This window comes from Rhamphochromis longiceps, linkage group LG14, assembly GCF_057381845.1.
Source record: "Rhamphochromis longiceps isolate RC_006_pf linkage group LG14, R_longiceps_female_GT1.1, whole genome shotgun sequence".
Taxonomy (NCBI): Eukaryota; Metazoa; Chordata; class Actinopteri; order Cichliformes; family Cichlidae; genus Rhamphochromis; species Rhamphochromis longiceps.
The window spans coordinates 8,269,479-8,286,118 of NC_140570.1; the positions used below are offsets into that span (position 1 = coordinate 8,269,479).

Here is a 16,640-nt window from a genome sequence, read left to right on the forward strand (position 1 = left end):
TTGGTCATGTGGGTGCCAATAAAACCCAGGGTAAAAAGTCTAAATCCTGTGTTACATAAATGAATTAAAATATATTTTACAAATTGTTAAAACCCTATATATCATTTACAATAGGACAAAGACACCAGTTTTACCATATACAGTACTGTGCACACTCTACTGTATCTCCTTGCATGTCTACATGATGTCTCTGTCTTTTTTTTCTTTTGTTTTCTTTTCCTTTAAAAAAAAAATATAGACGCAAATGGTAGCATATACAATGAGCAGCAGTGAGATTCAGTAATACGAGTATACAGAGTCGCCATCATCAACAATACACCAGAGGCTATTAAAAAGTCTTAAAAGAGCAGGTCCTGTGCTGTGATAGAATATCAAACCAGACTAGAAACGACACCGGTGTCATTATCGTGTAGAAAAGACTGCAGCTGCTGGAAGAACACTTTCTCTAACCGTTGGATAGACTGAGACTGGTCTAAAATTAGATGGTTCTGCAAGGTCAACATGTATTTCTTAATAACAGATTTGTATTGGTTTTACTCGTTTTAAGAAGGTTGTCTACGGAAGAGGATTAGGGCCACTGGGGGGAAAAAAGTGGGCACGTCTTTTTTTTCTTCTTTTCCCGAATTCTGAATAAAAAGTCAGAATTCTGAGATTAAAGTCAGAAAAGAAGAAAAAATAGACGTGCCCAGTGGCCTTAATCCTCTTCCGTAGGTTGTCACTGTCCCTGTCATTGAACACATATTTGTAATTGTTGGTGGCCCTATTACGTGAAAAAGTCGTTTAAACAGACGAAAGGGAATTATATGTGATTTACTTATAGTTTGGTTTAACTCAGCAATATTAGTTAGTGTCTCGTGGCACTTGGTTGCTTGTGTTGTGATCCAGCATCTTGAAAAACCAAATAGTCTCTCATACAGCATTTATAAAATTCACAGTCTGAATTCGTTGGTCGCATTCCTCACGTTATTACGGTGATCCCGACAGCGGCTCCGGGTGTCAGCTGATCCTCCTTTACTGGCGAGTAAGGAGGAAAATCAGCTGAAGGAAAACACTCCTGGCTAGTTAAAACCATGGCTGCGGAGATTCACTCGAGGCCCCAGACAGCTAGACCGGTTCTGTTGAACAAGATCGAGGGACACTCGGACGCTGTCAATGCAGCCGTTTTAATACCCAAAGAAGATGGAGTAATCACGGTTAGCGAGGACAGGTATGTTTACCAGGCAAGCTAAGTGTAGCCTAATACTAGCTAGCGGGGGCTCGGTATATTTACTGGTCTTTAGACTCATAATACCTGGTGCACTGGCTTAAGAAGGACAGAATAAAGATAATAAGCAACGTGTATCGCTTTGAGAATATATATTTTCTAGGCTTCATAATAGCTGAGGAGAACGTAGGAGGGTGTGGGGATAGAAATACACTCAGAATCTGAGTTCAATCCGGAAAATCTCTGGATAATAGTAATGGACCTAATACGAAATGTAAAAATAAAGCTTCTTTTGTTCAGTATGTACCGTTTATTATTACTACTCGTGGCTTAATATGTGTAAAGATATTAAAACTGCTTGCAATGTTGTGCTTGCTAGCTAGCTTGCTACCGAGTACAGTAAACATTACTGTCAAAATGATGCCTTCAAGTGCTCGAGGATTTATTTGTCGAAATGGAACCCATTTTTGTAGTAATCGAAGTGGCTGTGATTTTTTTTTTTGATTTTTTTTTGTGGACATTAAATACCACACTTAGACATGTTAGATTTTAGAAAATGCATGCTTGGTCACAAGTGTTAAAAAAAGACTACATCCGCCTTCAGAGTAAAGGGAACTCAGTTAATACGAACAATGTTATACAGTACATATGAAAAGGAGAAGTTGTGGGGTGTTAAAACGGGTTCCTTCAAGAAAGCTGCACAGACGCTGTGTTTCATGTCTGTTTTTCTTTTCCTCGCAGACACGTTACTTGCTAGTAAGTGAAACTGACTGAATTCCCTTTTTAATGGAAGAAAAAGGCTGTGGGAAGCGTACTTTGACTGCACTTGAAATGAAAAGTGCTGAAGATGCAACAGTACACAAGAATTCCGCAAAGCTGCCCAGTTTCCTATGTAAATGGCACGTTTAATGACTGAGTCATAAGGTGTTACAGTGGAAAGAATCACAACCAAATCTGCATTAGAAGTGCTTTTGTTAAAATCAGGTTCCAGATGTTAGCAGGCCAAAAGAAGATCCAAGAAGTGGTTTAATGCTAAGTTTAGCTTTGAGTCACCTCTTCTAAAATGTGGTTTTATTTGTGATCTCAGTCAAGCATGAAGTCGGCATCACTTCTGGTATTAATATTACTTCTGACAGTCAGGTCTTGTTAAGGTACAGAGTACTTTCCTCCATGGAAGGTGTTAAGTTGAATGTCATAAAATACGTCCTGCACAGAATGAGAATGTCGTTGCTTGTAGTTAACTGAACACTGGAGAGTACATTAAATGTTCACCTGTGTGACATATTCCTGCAGAACCATCCGTGTGTGGCTGAAGAGAGACAGTGGTCAGTACTGGCCGAGCATCTACCATACAGTCTCCTGTAAGTAACGCTGTATCACGCTTGGGTGAGACTACTTTGAAATGTCATCAGTTACTGATTTTATTTGACATGGCTGTTTCTCCCATTAGCCACGTACTTAACTGCTGCAGAATCAAGAGTGCCACAAATGTTGTTTTTGATCACATATTCTCATATATCTTCGTGCGTTTCTTACGAGTGCATTTTTATCGCTGCTGCTTTGTAATCAGATCAGGTTGAGGTTTTTCCTGATGACAGAAGGGTTGCACTGCTCATGAACGTGTCTGTGTTGCACATTTTTGAAGTTAGAGAGACGGCGATGTTGCCAGAGAGGAATTTTAGAGGGATGACATCTACTGCTCGATTTCATCTTGATGCAATCTTTCCTGTCCTCACAACAAAAGAGGCATGAATTAATAGCAGTTGGTCTTTATGAAAGAACCTTTTTCTAATTTGAATCCTTCAATAATTTAAAGCTACAGCTGAAGTCAGAATTAAACAAATATATTCAGAAACTGCTGACAGTTATTTTCATCCATTACCCCCCTGCTCTGACTGCATTTACAGCCATATAATGAAACCCCCTGTGTGTGACGTTCCCGCTCACTGTGAATGTCTTCACTTCTTTCCAGCTCCATGCTCTTGCATGTCGTATCACCACGACAGCAGACGCATCTTCATAGGCCAGGACAATGGGGCGATTGTGGTGAGTGCAGCTAACCCAGACACGTTGGCTTCATATTTTCTTTGTTGAATCTGGCTTTAGAGGGTTTGAAGAGTTATTTAATTTGAAGTTATTTCCGTTTGTTTGCTCGAATTGCAGGAGTTTCTCATCTCCGAAGACTTCAACAAGATGAACCACGTGAAAACGTATCCAGGTGAGATCATGAGATAAGAAAATTAATAGAAGAAGTAGAGTCCAGTTTGAGTGTACGAGGCTAATCAGCGAGTTATTCGACTTAAATTAAAAGGCCTAACTCTACATGGTGGATTATTAAACCACAGATGATATCAAAATCGAAGGCAATGATGAAGTGCCTTAAAACTGCATTCTTTTTAATAGCAACCAGGGGCATTACCTGGCAGGTGAACAGGTCAAAAGGTCTTCCGGTCGTATAGAAGTCTATGGGACAACAGCCCTCAGCCTTGACTTGTGTGAAAACTTTCCTGATGATTTTATGGCCTAAATTATTCATTTCAGGTCATAATGAATAACACATTAAGTCCATTTTTAAAAATTCTGGTCATTGTAAGTTGCAGAAAGGAGGCTTATCCAGGGTATCGGCTAATGACTTGTCAAAACACACTGTGTGGTTTGACAGTCACAGAACAGCCACACAGGGGGAGCAGCATGCGTTTATGTGAGAGGAGCAGTGTTTGCACAAACATGTCTACTTTCTGATGAACGAGAGCAAGTACTGAACATGGAAGAGCCACTGAAACTAAAATATCGATCCTAGTATTGATTCGATACCAATATCAGCATTGGCATCAGTACTGTTGATATTTAGATTGGTTGCCCCTCCCCCCAAATAAAAAGTTGTCAAATGATTGCTACTTCACTCTGTCTGTACTTTTTACACATCCATTTCCCTTTTCAAACTTCAAAAAGCTTGTAAAAAAGAACTTGTCAGTTTCCGGTTAGTGGACACTATGACACAGCAAAGGCCCTGACTGACAGCTGGGAGGTTAATAAGTGAGGAAATGAAATTGAAAACTTTCTTGGTTGGTGCATGACTCACCTGATTAAGAGAGAAGGAAAAAGACAGTATTACAAATGTGCCATGGCTTCAGCCGGTCCGGGATGTCAACAGCCCTTAGCCTGAGTGAGTCATCTGTTGCAGAGATGCTGCAAATGAGCTGTCAAAAAGAGAAATGATGACATGTGGTTTGAAAACTACCGGTGTATTATCAAATAGCATCACCCACAAAATATTTCTTCATCGCAATAAGAAGTCAGAAGGTCAGCCCTCCACAAATGCACATTTAAACTGTGCTAATAGATCCAAGTGGAAGGCGTTTCAGAAAATTATTTTGCTTTATAACACAGGCACCTTTAAACTGTTGTTCCACTGTGATCTTCATCTGCTGTTATACTGCCACTGTTGCTTGTTCCTGTGACTGTACCAGCAGCTATTTATCCTCCTCAGCAGGCTTGAGCCAGCACATGTCACCACTATAATGGTCCATCTGGTTTCTACCGTTCGTAGCACAATCAAGCTGCCAAGCCTGACCGGCAGCGACAGAAACCCACAGTCAGTTTAAACATACACGAGGGCTGTGAGCCATGCACAGTTTAGCATCATCACTGGCAGGCAGTGTTCATTTCCTTAGAGCTGTACACGAGAGAACATTGACCTCTTTTAACGTCCTTTATGCCAGCACGTGTTCAGTCTGCTTCTAAATTTTTGTAAAAGAATGATTTTAGAAAAATCTTTCCTCTCTGGACTTCAGTTTAATTACTTAGCAAAGTCTGTGCTCCATTTATTATGTGAGCGTGTTCACCGTGACCTGGTGAGGACATTCTTATTTGTCGTTATTAGTCATAATAGATGTAATAGCCATTACATCACCAGCACTCAAGTCACCCACAGATTACAGATTTAAGTAAGTAAGCTAGATGGATTTAGGGGATAAAAATGTTCCTCTAGTTATGCAGACAAGACAAATGCAGTAAAAAGGAATACAGACACAGGAAATACAAAATGGATAGTAACGGAGAGAATTAGTCATGTGGTCATGTGCACTTGGATTAGGCAAATATGACTCCCTTCTGAACTTTATCAGTGATGTTTTACATTTCTATCAGCCATAAAGATAATGGCAGTAATAAATGAGAAGGTTATGGCATTTTACATTCAAAAGTTCCAAAGGTTAGCTTCACTGTGACGTCTATAAAAAACACACACACAATTTAATTCCATAATTCAGGCTCAGAAGAGGAGTTTGAGACTATTTTTTATTTTATTTGTCTTTGATTTGGTAACACTGACACTTGATTATTCAGTTCTGTACATGTGAACTTTACTAGTTAACAGAAGAAAACAACGGCAAGGCAATTATTCTGATTAGTGACATAAAGTGATTTGATTTAAAGCTGCTGTAGTCACCATATTTATTTTTTCAGTGATTTAAATAAGCACACAATGGTTATTTCACTCATCTCACCCAGGTCATTTGGAAAGATTTTTTTCCTTTTTAGAGAAGGTGTAGAAAACATCTGGAATAAAAGATCCAGAAATCTTAACCTTACCAGAAGCCCTTGAAATTGCAACACAGGTTAATGTTGTGAAAGTAGGCCATATATATTCTTATAATACCTTTCCTCTGTCCACTTTATAGTTAGTTTATGTTCTGTTGCCATTAATCAGTGCTGCTTTCAATATACTTGGAAAAACCTACACATGGGCACATAGTATGTGGGATGTATTGTGATTTATTTGAATGTAGCTGTTGGCCAGTTTGAAACAATACAGTACAACAGGAGTAGTTGAGCCCCTGCTGTTTGCAAAGGCTGAGATGTTGACTGCAAATTGTTTGAAAGGATTCGTTTGTGTGGATTACAGGAACACTAAGCAGAACCTGTGATTGGATCAGGACATAAAGAGAGCAAAGTCTTCTTTTTGTCATCTACATGCATTGTTGCTCTTTAGCACTTATTATGTATTTGTTCTTTGCAGCCCACCAGAACCGCGTGTCAGATATGGTCTTCTCCCTGGAGAGTGAGTGGGTGGTGAGTACCGGCCATGATAAGAGTGTGAGCTGGATGTGCACCCAGAGTGGCAGCATGCTGGGGAGACACTACTTCACTGCCTGGGCCTCCTGCCTGCAGTATCCTTTATTCACTGAGTGTTTGTGCCGCATTTAGAGTACAGTAACATGTAAAGCCAGTTCAAGCCCTGACTCCTCGCTCAGATACGATCAAGAGACACAGCACGCCTTCGTAGGCGACCACTCAGGACAGATCACTCTGCTGAAGCTGGAGAGGCAGACGTACTCCACCATCACTACACTGAAGGGTCATGAAGGTAAAGGCATACATGATACACACAAATGTCGCTTCCTTGATAAACAGGCACCAAATACCAACATTTATGTAGCAATTAAATACATAATTCCTGCCCTCTTTCTTGTTAGAGCTATTTTTTTTCCTACCAATTTCTCATGTGTGATGATATTCTCTCGAGGTCCTTCTTGTTTGCGACTTTTTAGGGGAGTTCTGGGTTATCTCTCATTAATATGCATCCACAAGCTTTAAGAGCATCTTGCAGTCTGGAGATCTCGGTGGATAAACGTATAGATAAATGAAGCGATAACTGTATTGACTAGATTTTCTAGTCTATATATGTCCTAAAAAACATTTAAAGTCATTCATTGTAACAGAGCTTATAGCACAATCAAAAACCACAGAGCTTTCATGTAACAGAAGTGTGGTTGAGATTTTGAAAATGTAAATCACAATCTTATAATTATTAACTTGTTAGACATCAAGGAGACCTGGATCAGGAGAAAAAATGGAAAAACGTTGGCTTATGTTGTTTTCCTATATGGTACTGTAAGGTTAGTGCTCATATATTGGGATATAAGTATTGTATTGAGCATAGAAGCTATACAGAAACTAAAACGTCAGTATCAGCTCTTATTGATTCACATTATTTAATTCGTGATACCCACTAATTTGGAAGTTATCAAACAAAAAACTTCCAAATTAGTGACTTATGGCGAACAGTTGGTGTTTTTCTTGAGCTGAATCTCTCATCAATCACTGACCGTTGGTCGCCCCAGCACCAGTACGGGAAGCTGCTCCTGGAGGTGTAAGTGACGCAGCTGCTTGCACAGAAGGAACCGCACCAGCTGTCAGTATCATACAGGCCTGGCTTCAAAATCCCCTCCAGAACTCATATCATATCACCAGGAATGTAATCTTCCTGTTCTATGACAGCTGCAGCTGGCACAAAAACAAGTTCCATTTCTCTTCCTCTCAGGAAAACTGGTCTCACACAATAGTTCACCATGTTTACATATGCTTAAAACACCAGTTTGCTATAGTGAGAGTGAGGCAGAGACGTCTCCCCGTGTAACGTAAGATGATCTGCTCCTTGAGGCGGGGAGGGGGTGGCTAAGTTAGTTCACTTTGCACAGGTAAAGACCAAATGATCAGATGACCCCCTATGAGCAAGCACTTGGCGAAAGTGGGAAGGAAAAACTCCCTTTTAACAGGAAGAAACCTCCAGCAGAACCAGACAATCAGATCCCACTGCTAGATGACAGACTAAACTGTCAGCAGCTGTTTGTGGAGCTGCATTGTTTGTGCCATCTTGTGTTTGACCTGTTGTTGCATGATGTTTTCTTTCAGTCCACTCAGAAACAATGACAAGAAACATGTCCACTCACAGCAGGCAGGTAAACGGAAAGAATGATCAACAAAGTTTAAAAAAACAGAAGTGGCGCTAACGGAAGATGTAAACACGTCATAGTTTACAGCACTACTGCTGCTGTTTGCCTTTAAGAGGCAAAATTCATCATGTCGAGTATAGCACTAAGCTGCAAAAGCCAGACCTTTGTTTCTCATTTCAACAGCAGTTTTGTTTTGGCTGGTTGATGATGATGGTGTTGGTGGAAAATGCCTTCTCACTTGCAGCTCTACAAATTCCTGTAACTGCTTGTTTTAGTTGAGGCTTGGCAGCTGCAATGTTTTCATGCTCATCAGAACCATTCAGTGGCCACTTGAGGCTTTTTAGATGGGAGAATGACTCAGTTTGTATCAAGATGCAAATGCAAACGATGATCTGTGACTCAGATGAGATTTGCAGTCAAGGGGCTCAGTGTCCTTGTAGCTGTGCCAAGAAAATGGATCGCACAACAAATTTGAACTGCCGAGACACTTGGCTGTGTGAGACAAACACTTCCCTGTGTTCTTCTTTGGGTTTTTGATAACCAGGCACTGAGTAAAATATGTGATCCTTTCAGAGCCTGTTTTTATTTATTTATTTATTTTTAGCCTCAAACATGTTGCCTGTGGTATAGCCAGGTGGAACAGGCAAATCACACGATTTTAGAAAACCTAAAAATACAAACGCTTGCATTAAACCAGTCTGAATCTTGTTACTGCTCTCTTTGATCTGCACCTGTGCTCTGGTGCTCATGGTTACACATGGTAATTGGACAGATGGTGATACATATTAATAGGTGGGCTCCAACTGTGCACAAGCCCCAAATATTTAATGGAGATTATGTTCCATTAAAATTGGAAAAGACAACATAAAGGTCAGATGTAATGTCAGAGTCTTCGCTGATATTACTGGTGTTAGAAGTTGCTCTATGTGGCTTTCATTTGGCTCAATAGCACAGAAATATGTAATATGTTATAGTGGTAGTGCGTGCTTATTAGACAAAATAATTAAATTATAGCTGGAGTCATTAAGAGAGTCGTGCTGTAAAATGTTACTTGGAACTGGCTGCATTTCTCCCAGCGGGCACTGGGTGGAGCCAGCAGATCGCACCATGATCCTGTGTCCCGTTGAGCTCCTGGCAGAAGATGGAAACACGTATAATGAGTCTGTTTTCTTTTGCATCCAGGTAGTGTAGGAGCGCTGTGGTGGGACCCAGTCCAGAGGCTGCTCTTCTCAGGGGCCTCCGACCACAGTGTCATTATGTGGGACATCGGAGGCCGCAAAGGACGAACACTGCTCTTGCAGGGGCATCAGTAAGTTATAGTGTCGCTACATTCAGGCATGGGATCCCAGTTTGCTGTCATTCTGCTTTTTCTCAAAGATGTGGGAACTTCAAAGTGAGTTCGCAAAATGGGATGTTGATATGTGAACAATTCTTCAGGAATAAAACTCCACGTCCCTGTTTTTATCCTTTTCAAAGCAGTGTCTATGTGCAGTACACTCTGTAACCGCATCCTCTTGTCAAAGGCAGGTCTCGCCTAGTGTCAGTTGCAGCTTTCCCCAGGCACTGTCACCATTTTTATCTCCTGTCTTCATCCATATTTTACCACCTCCCAGGTACAGGAATTATCCACAAAGCCCATGTACATTGATGCCTATCAGAGTCAGTCTCAAAAGACCCCGTTGTTCCCTGTCAGGATTTGCAGACATTTATCTCTCAGACACCCATAAACTGAGAGTTATGACACACTACAGGTCTTAAACCCTGTTGTGGATCTGTATCTTTTTTTTCCTTATCCTGTCCTCCAGTTTACTTGTATATCAATGTCGGCCTGTTCTGCTTATTATAGGTTTCCATACACAGCTTATACTTGGCCGTGGTGCAGCCTTCAGTTCATAAACTCTGTGAAGCAAGCTGTTTTAGTTCTCTTCCTTTTCCCTCTAAGCCAACTTTCATCTGATTTGCTGGCACTCACAAGCAAAAGGTTGAACAGCAAGTGAGGCTGTTGTCGTCGTACCCTGAGATGATCATATCCCTTGTTAGTGACATCGGTCATATACAAGAGTAGTAAAAAAGAAAATCGTTTCCACCGGTGTTTCTGTCCACCAGGTGAACACTTGTCCACTATTGTTGTAGTTGTTAAGATATGTATTGTCTTGTCTGTATCTTTGACTCCTTTAGCGAGCGCGTTCAGGCTCTGCGTTACCTCCAGTTGACCAGGCAGTTGGTGTCATGCTCCGCTGATGGAGGCATCGCAGTGTGGAACATGGACACGCAGAGAGAAGAGGTTTGAATCATAAGCCAGTTTTCTCTGTGTGCACTGTTTTAGTATTAGATTGTTGCTATCAGTGGTAAAGAGTTTAGTCGCTCCTTTGTATTTTCATCTTAGTCCTTGTGTGAATGCTCGAGTGTCTCTGTGTGTGTAATGTTAGCCTTCGAGTCTGTCTGTCTGCAGGCGCCTCAGTGGTTAGACAGCGACTCTTGTCAGAAGTGTGAGCAGCCTTTCTTCTGGAATATCAAACAGATGTGGGACACTAAGACCCTGGGACTTAGACAGGTAGGTTGCTCATGCCTGTGTCCTTAGCATTTTGATGTCCTCATTAGTCACAATGTGATATGAGCTTGTTTCCTGTGTGCAGCACCACTGCAGGAAATGCGGCAAGGCCGTGTGTGGAAAATGTAGCTCCAAACGCTCTACGTTTCCAATCATGGGCTTTGAGTTCCCGGTGCGGGTGTGTGATGCCTGCTTTGAAACCATCAAAGAAGAAGAGTGAGTTTAATTTTGTGTAGTATTCACATTATATAACCCCTTTACCAGATTAGTGAGGGAAAGTAATGAAATGCTGTCATTGTGTGTGTAGTCGGACACCGCTGGCCACGTTCCACGAGGGGAAACACAACATCGCTCACATGGACATGGATCCATCGAGAGGCCTGATGGTCACTTGTGGAAGTGACCGCATTGTTAAGGTCAACAACAGTTCTTTGATACCAGATAATTCATGCATGTGAGCAGGCTGTGTTAAGCACAGAGCCTCTGAAGCAAAATGCAACCCAAAGCAAATCAAGCCCACAATCTAGCTTTACCTATTTTTTTTTGTATATGAAAACATTCATATTTACAGGCAGTCCTATAAAACCTTTCAGTATTATAAAAAGCAGCATGCAAAACCTTTTTAATCTGAATTAGAGCCTTAAAAATATCATTAAAAAACTGCTTTTAATTGGACTCCTGATTTCACACATCCGCTAAAACCAGCACTACATGTGACATTGTGCAGAGCTATGTCATGTTCATCCTCCTTCCAAAACAGATCTCCGTTAAATCTGAAAAACCTTAGATCATAATCTGTGTGTAAAAGATGGAGATGGCCACCATGAGGTCACCCATTGTTTCACAGACTACCTCTGAGTTTGGTATTTTGGACATCTTGATTTTATAAAACTGGACATGGCCATATGTGTATGGTAGAACTGGGAGTTATTAGCTAATGGTGGGAGTGGCTAATTAGCAAGAGCAACACATAATATACTGAACTATTAATGATTGTAATTAATATTGTATTGTTGTATTTATGGATGTATTGTATGATATGTGAATTGTTTTGCTATTGTCTCAATAGCTGAGAGAGCAGTATATATACTGTAAACCTGAGAATGACTAAATTAACAACAGATTTGATTTGGCATATGAAGAATAAGAAACCAAGCTGTAACTTAAGTAACCCCACTAATTTTGGCTATCATTGTAGAAAACGAATGATAGCTATAAATCTCTGCATTTTGCCATTAAATTATTTATATTTGGCTAAAATTAGTACCACATTATACACAACTTACTGTCATGGATGGTGTTAGCTGCCAATGGTTTTTGGTAAGCTACTAGGATTTCCACACACCTTTCGCTAGCGGTAACATTTGCAAGGCAGATGTGGTTAGCCAGCAAGCTGGGACATATCTACACTACATAAATTAAATGATTAATTGAGTTACTAGATGTTCGAGACAGTGTTCTGTTGCCAAACATAAGCAGTCCCTCTATAAATTGAATGTCTGAATAGCTTACATAAAACATGCTCTCTTCTGAGTAATGTTAGCTTACCGTTTCTTGATATTTGTTTTTATTGCATTCCAATTCTAAGCTACTGTTTACTAATGTTGCTCACTATTGATGCTGAGATTGGAAGAGAGGCATTGAGCCAAGGCACTTGAAAACATGTTTGAATTTTCAAGAAGAAAAGAAAATCCTTTAAATTTCTCTGGTTTTAGATTCTCATTAGCAAACATTTGCAACTTTTTTGTCATATGTGATGATATTAATGCAATCAAAGCTTTAGAAAGTTCATGTTTTCACTTTTTGCATATATTGTCTCAACATTTTTGAATATCTGCCTTGCTTGAAAACCTTCTAGCCTGTTGTCTTGGGTGTTGTGTACACTGTTGTGGAGTTTGTGTTGTTTCATGTTTTCCTTACTTCACATCCACATTTATCTGTCCTGACATTCTTGTTGGCTGTTTGTCTCCACAGATATGGGATATGACACAGGTGGTTGGCTGTAGCTTAGCAACAGGCTTCTCCCCACGCTGATTGGCCAAGGCCTCTACACAGTGGCCCCACTGGCCCTTCATTTGCTCCGCCCATTCTTCTAATGTCATGGAAACCCCTCTGTACAGTACAGCTCCCCTTCACGCCTGAGATCTTCAGCTGCAGCCAGGCTTCTGCTCGGTGAACGCGTGCGTGCGTGCGTGCGTGCGTGCGTGCAGCCCTCCACATTCTTTTTGCTTCTCATAACAATCTTTTCTTTAATTTCACCATCAGTCTTACATCAGACTGTGTTTGACTGATTTGATGCTCTGATCTGAAACGCCACCCTAAGCACAACGAGGGCTGTGTGCGTGTACATGTGTGCATGTGCTCTAACAGGTTCTCCTAAGAGACGAATGGTATTGATATCAGTGTTTACATTCAAGTATATCTGATTGCTTCTTTTGACAAAGGTCCTTTTTTCCTTTTTCTTTTTTCTTGGCCTTGAATTGTATGTGTTTCACTAAAATGCTGACTAGCCATTCCTGTGAAAACTTCCCTTGCTTATTAGTGTGGCCCACAAACTGCATATCACAGCATACCATCTGTATATAGCCCTGTGTCACGTGTGTGGAGCTGGATGCTTGAAATGACTCTCTCTGTCTCTGATTTCTTTCACTAGTTGGCCTTAAATCACTCTCAGGAGGTTTTACATCAGTAGGTTGTCACTAGGCGGGGCTCTGTTGATGTCAATTTTACCTTAAATAAATGTGTAATGTGAAAATTAATAGAACAGCCGCTTCCGTGAAGGATGAAGGAAATCTCTTGATAAAATATCTCCCAGGGCATTTGATGCAGCTGCGTGACATCAGTGACCAAGCCTCCGTCTCATCGTCTCAGGTGAAGGATGGAAAAGTTGGAAACATTCATATGAACGGGCGCCGACAGCCACAAAGTCCTGTCGCCACCATTCCGAGGAGCTGCGTTACCGTTTGAGATGTGATTAGCATTAGCTTTGTAGGTTAAATTCCCTAACGTCATGCTGGTGCAAATGAGTTTTTCAAAAAGCACAGGAGCATGCCACCTCTTAGATATGCGTCGCTTTCTTTGGAAAATATTTAAAATTGTGGTGTAAAAATTGATTTCCTGCCACCACAAAGGCTCTTGGGTACTAGACAGGTACTCTAAACTAATGTAGCACTTAATGCTGACGTGCTGAATTTTTCTCCAGCTAAATCGAGGTACAGCTGAGTGCTGCCTGCGTTCCTTCAAAAGCCTTAAAGAGAGAAGGACACAAAGCCTTTTTAAATGGTTTGCCAGTGCTTATGACTGTTCACTCGCGCTCACTCTCATGCACTCATGTCATCACAAAGCTCTCGTTTCCTTTCACCCTTTCTGATTGTCCCAGATTAAACACAGATGTGCATCTGTACATTAAGGATGTCTCATAATGTTCTCAGCACTGCACTTACTTGCACAATGGTTGCTTTTTGAATTAAAGAAAACATTTTTTGGTAAGTTAATCTGTGGAAGTAACGATAGCTTAATTCCATGTAGCATCCTTGTAAATAGCGGCTAATATCCCCTCATGTCAGACTAACGCTTGCCTTATTGTAAGTGGACAAATGAACATTATGTTGGAACTCCTGATTTCAAAATGTACTCACATTCCAGTTTTTTGATTATGTAGTGTATATTTATATTTGTAGTAAAGTATTTATCAGTTATCAGTGTAAATGGATCCTTAGTTTTCTTTATTTCCCTTGTTATAAATGACAAACTAGACCTTCAGTAAAGCACATGCAAACTGGCTAATGTTGAAATGATCTGTGGTGTTGGATCATGTAGTATTTTACATGGCTACATGGATGGAGATTGATTGGTTTGGGATGATTGTTATAGCAAAATAATGTATGATTTACATGCACACAATGCTATACTTGGGGTTAGACTGATAGCTGACAATAATGTAAAGCTTTACAGGAAGGGTAATTTATTTTTAAATGTCAGCATACATATTGGGTTCTTTTGGGATTTATTTCTTCACAAAGTGGACACAGAAGCTCTGCTATAAAACATGACTTAAAATTTGTGCACTTATTAAAAAATAATATTATTAAAGCTGCGTATTTGTATTTTGTAACTGGCAGGAGCCAAGCTGAGAGGAGAAGAGTCCAAAGTTAAAAGTTTTAACATTAAAACTACGTTTGACCTGAGAGGTCAAACACATATACTTAAGGAAACACCAGCAAATAGTAAAATGTCTATTTGACATTTAGGACCAATAGAAAAATTAAAATATCACACACAAGTCAATGGAAGTCTTTTTTTTGGGTGGGGGGGGGAGAATCTCACAAAACTGAACAAAAACGAAATGTTTTTAGGGACACAGTATTGTGATGGAACAGCTGCGGAAGTAAAAGGTTTGTTCTGAGAGATGCTTAAAAGAAACAAAGGGTTTATCTGTGACCTGAGGAAAAAGATGAGGGGTAGTATGTGTTTTAATCACATATTCATAAAATACTGTAGATGCATGTTTGCTTTTAGCTGTTTACTGTTAGTTTGTCACCTCCACAGCTGGTCCGTCTCCCCAAAAACACTTTTGTTGCGTTTCTTTTGTTTTTTGAGGTTGGTTTTCTATAGATTTTTTTTTTTTTTTTACCTTTTGCACGTTTTTTTTTTTTCTTCTGTTGTATTTTGTGTGCTTTTGCAGTGTTTTTCGCTTTTCCGGTGTTTTCTTAGGTTGCTGTGCCTTTTGACCTCTCAGGGCCACTGATTTATTTGTTTTACTTTCACACCAGAATGAAAAGTGAACAACACTGGCATGTTGCTGACAGTATAATCCAAACTTTATGCCCAAATGTAATTTAAACCAGCGGTCCCCAACCGTTTTTGCGCCACGGACCGGTTTATGCCCGACAATATTTTCACGGACCGGCCTTTAAGGTGTCGCGGATAAATACAACAAAATAAAACTAGTATCGGTACTGAAAAATAGAAGAGTTATTCATAACACACGTGAAAAGACCCAGGAAACCGAGTTAACGATAAAAACGATAACAAAATAACGCTGAAAACTGATAAAAACCCTGAAAACCATACATTTCACACCTGAGCCTCAATTCTCACGGCCCGGTACCGGTCCGAGGCCCGGGGGTTGGGGACCGCTGATTTAAACAACAAAAAAAAAAAAAAGGGGGGGGGGGCTGAAGAAAATTACCCTAACTTTTGTCACAACTGCAGAAAATAGCTATAGAGACCAGATGTTTATTTCTGCTGTAAAGTTGTCCATTCCTTCACGGGGGTCTGTGAGGACAGAGCCTGCCTCAAGTAACCATTTGAAGAACTGGTTTCCTTTTTTTCAGCCTTAGGGTTTTTCTGCTTGTAATTGAGTCATTACTAATGTGATAACCTCAGTGCAGCTTAAACGTGTATTCACTTATTTCCAAGGCTGTTGTTGTTATCTGAGCCTCTGTGGTATCAGAAATGGGCAACAGCAACTGGCTGATGAGCAGTTGGTCAGTGTTGGCAGACTGTTCTTTCAGTCCTACCCCAAAGTATTGTTAGGGGGAAAAAAACACCACCATGATTCATTAGGGATCAACAGGGTTGATGGTCCTGCTGCTGTACAATTAGGAGTCAGTGCTCTCCTTTCATTAAAGTCTCCTCCAGTCATTAATTCTTATCATGTCTTCTGTCAGAGGCACGGCAGATGGGTGTTAATAGTATGAGAAACTCCTGGATTCTTTGTTTGCAGAAATGGCGAACAAAGTAGCTCTTCAACAGTGCCAGAAGCAAGCTGTTTTGTTTTTTTTTCATCCTGTGGTTAATGTCTTAGTTCCTTTTCTTTCACAGTCTTGAACAGGAGTCATTTTTGTTGTTTTTAGTTCAGCAAACACTAAAATGGATGAGAGGCCACTTTAACATGTAAAACGTGACTCATATTCCACAACACCACCACCCATAATATCAAACTCTGTAAGCTGATTTCTGTCTTGACTTTTTCCTCTTTCAACTGCTTGTAAAAGACACTTGCTGTTCCAAATAAGATGTTAATATCTCCAGATAACTGTATTTTGAAATACTGTTGACAATACGGAGCTGACTTTGGTCTCTCTGTCCCCTCTGGCCAGAGCACAGAGAGAAAAATATGATGCCCAATAAAATATTTGATATC

The 16,640-nt window shown here is 40.3% G+C and overlaps 1 protein-coding gene across 1 annotated transcript; it reads left to right on the forward strand.

The window, feature by feature from the left end:
- The first annotated feature begins 993 nt into the window (after positions 1-993).
- Positions 994-16,617, forward strand: wdfy1 (WD repeat and FYVE domain containing 1). The gene is made up of 12 exons (XM_085379953.1): positions 994-1,207; positions 2,498-2,565; positions 3,177-3,250; positions 3,368-3,422; positions 6,225-6,375; positions 6,460-6,572; positions 9,124-9,250; positions 10,120-10,225; positions 10,394-10,495; positions 10,578-10,708; positions 10,800-10,908; positions 12,467-16,617. Exons 1-12 carry the CDS (start codon positions 1,071-1,073, stop codon positions 12,524-12,526), a joined length of 1,233 nt encoding a protein of 410 aa, XP_085236079.1. The 5' UTR covers positions 994-1,070; the 3' UTR covers positions 12,527-16,617.
- Positions 16,618-16,640: the final 23 nt, after the last annotated feature.

Bases quoted from the DNA above. Each gene is read 5' to 3' on its own strand.
- wdfy1 (XM_085379953.1), top strand. From the start codon at position 1,071: ATGGCTGCGGAGATTCACTCGAGGCCCCAGACAGCTAGACCGGTTCTG. The intron at 10,496-10,577 runs GTAGGTTGCTCA...TCCTGTGTGCAG, and splicing joins AGACCCTGGGACTTAGACAG to CACCACTGCAGGAAATGCGG. The intron at 10,709-10,799 runs GTGAGTTTAATT...TTGTGTGTGTAG, and splicing joins GAAACCATCAAAGAAGAAGA to TCGGACACCGCTGGCCACGT.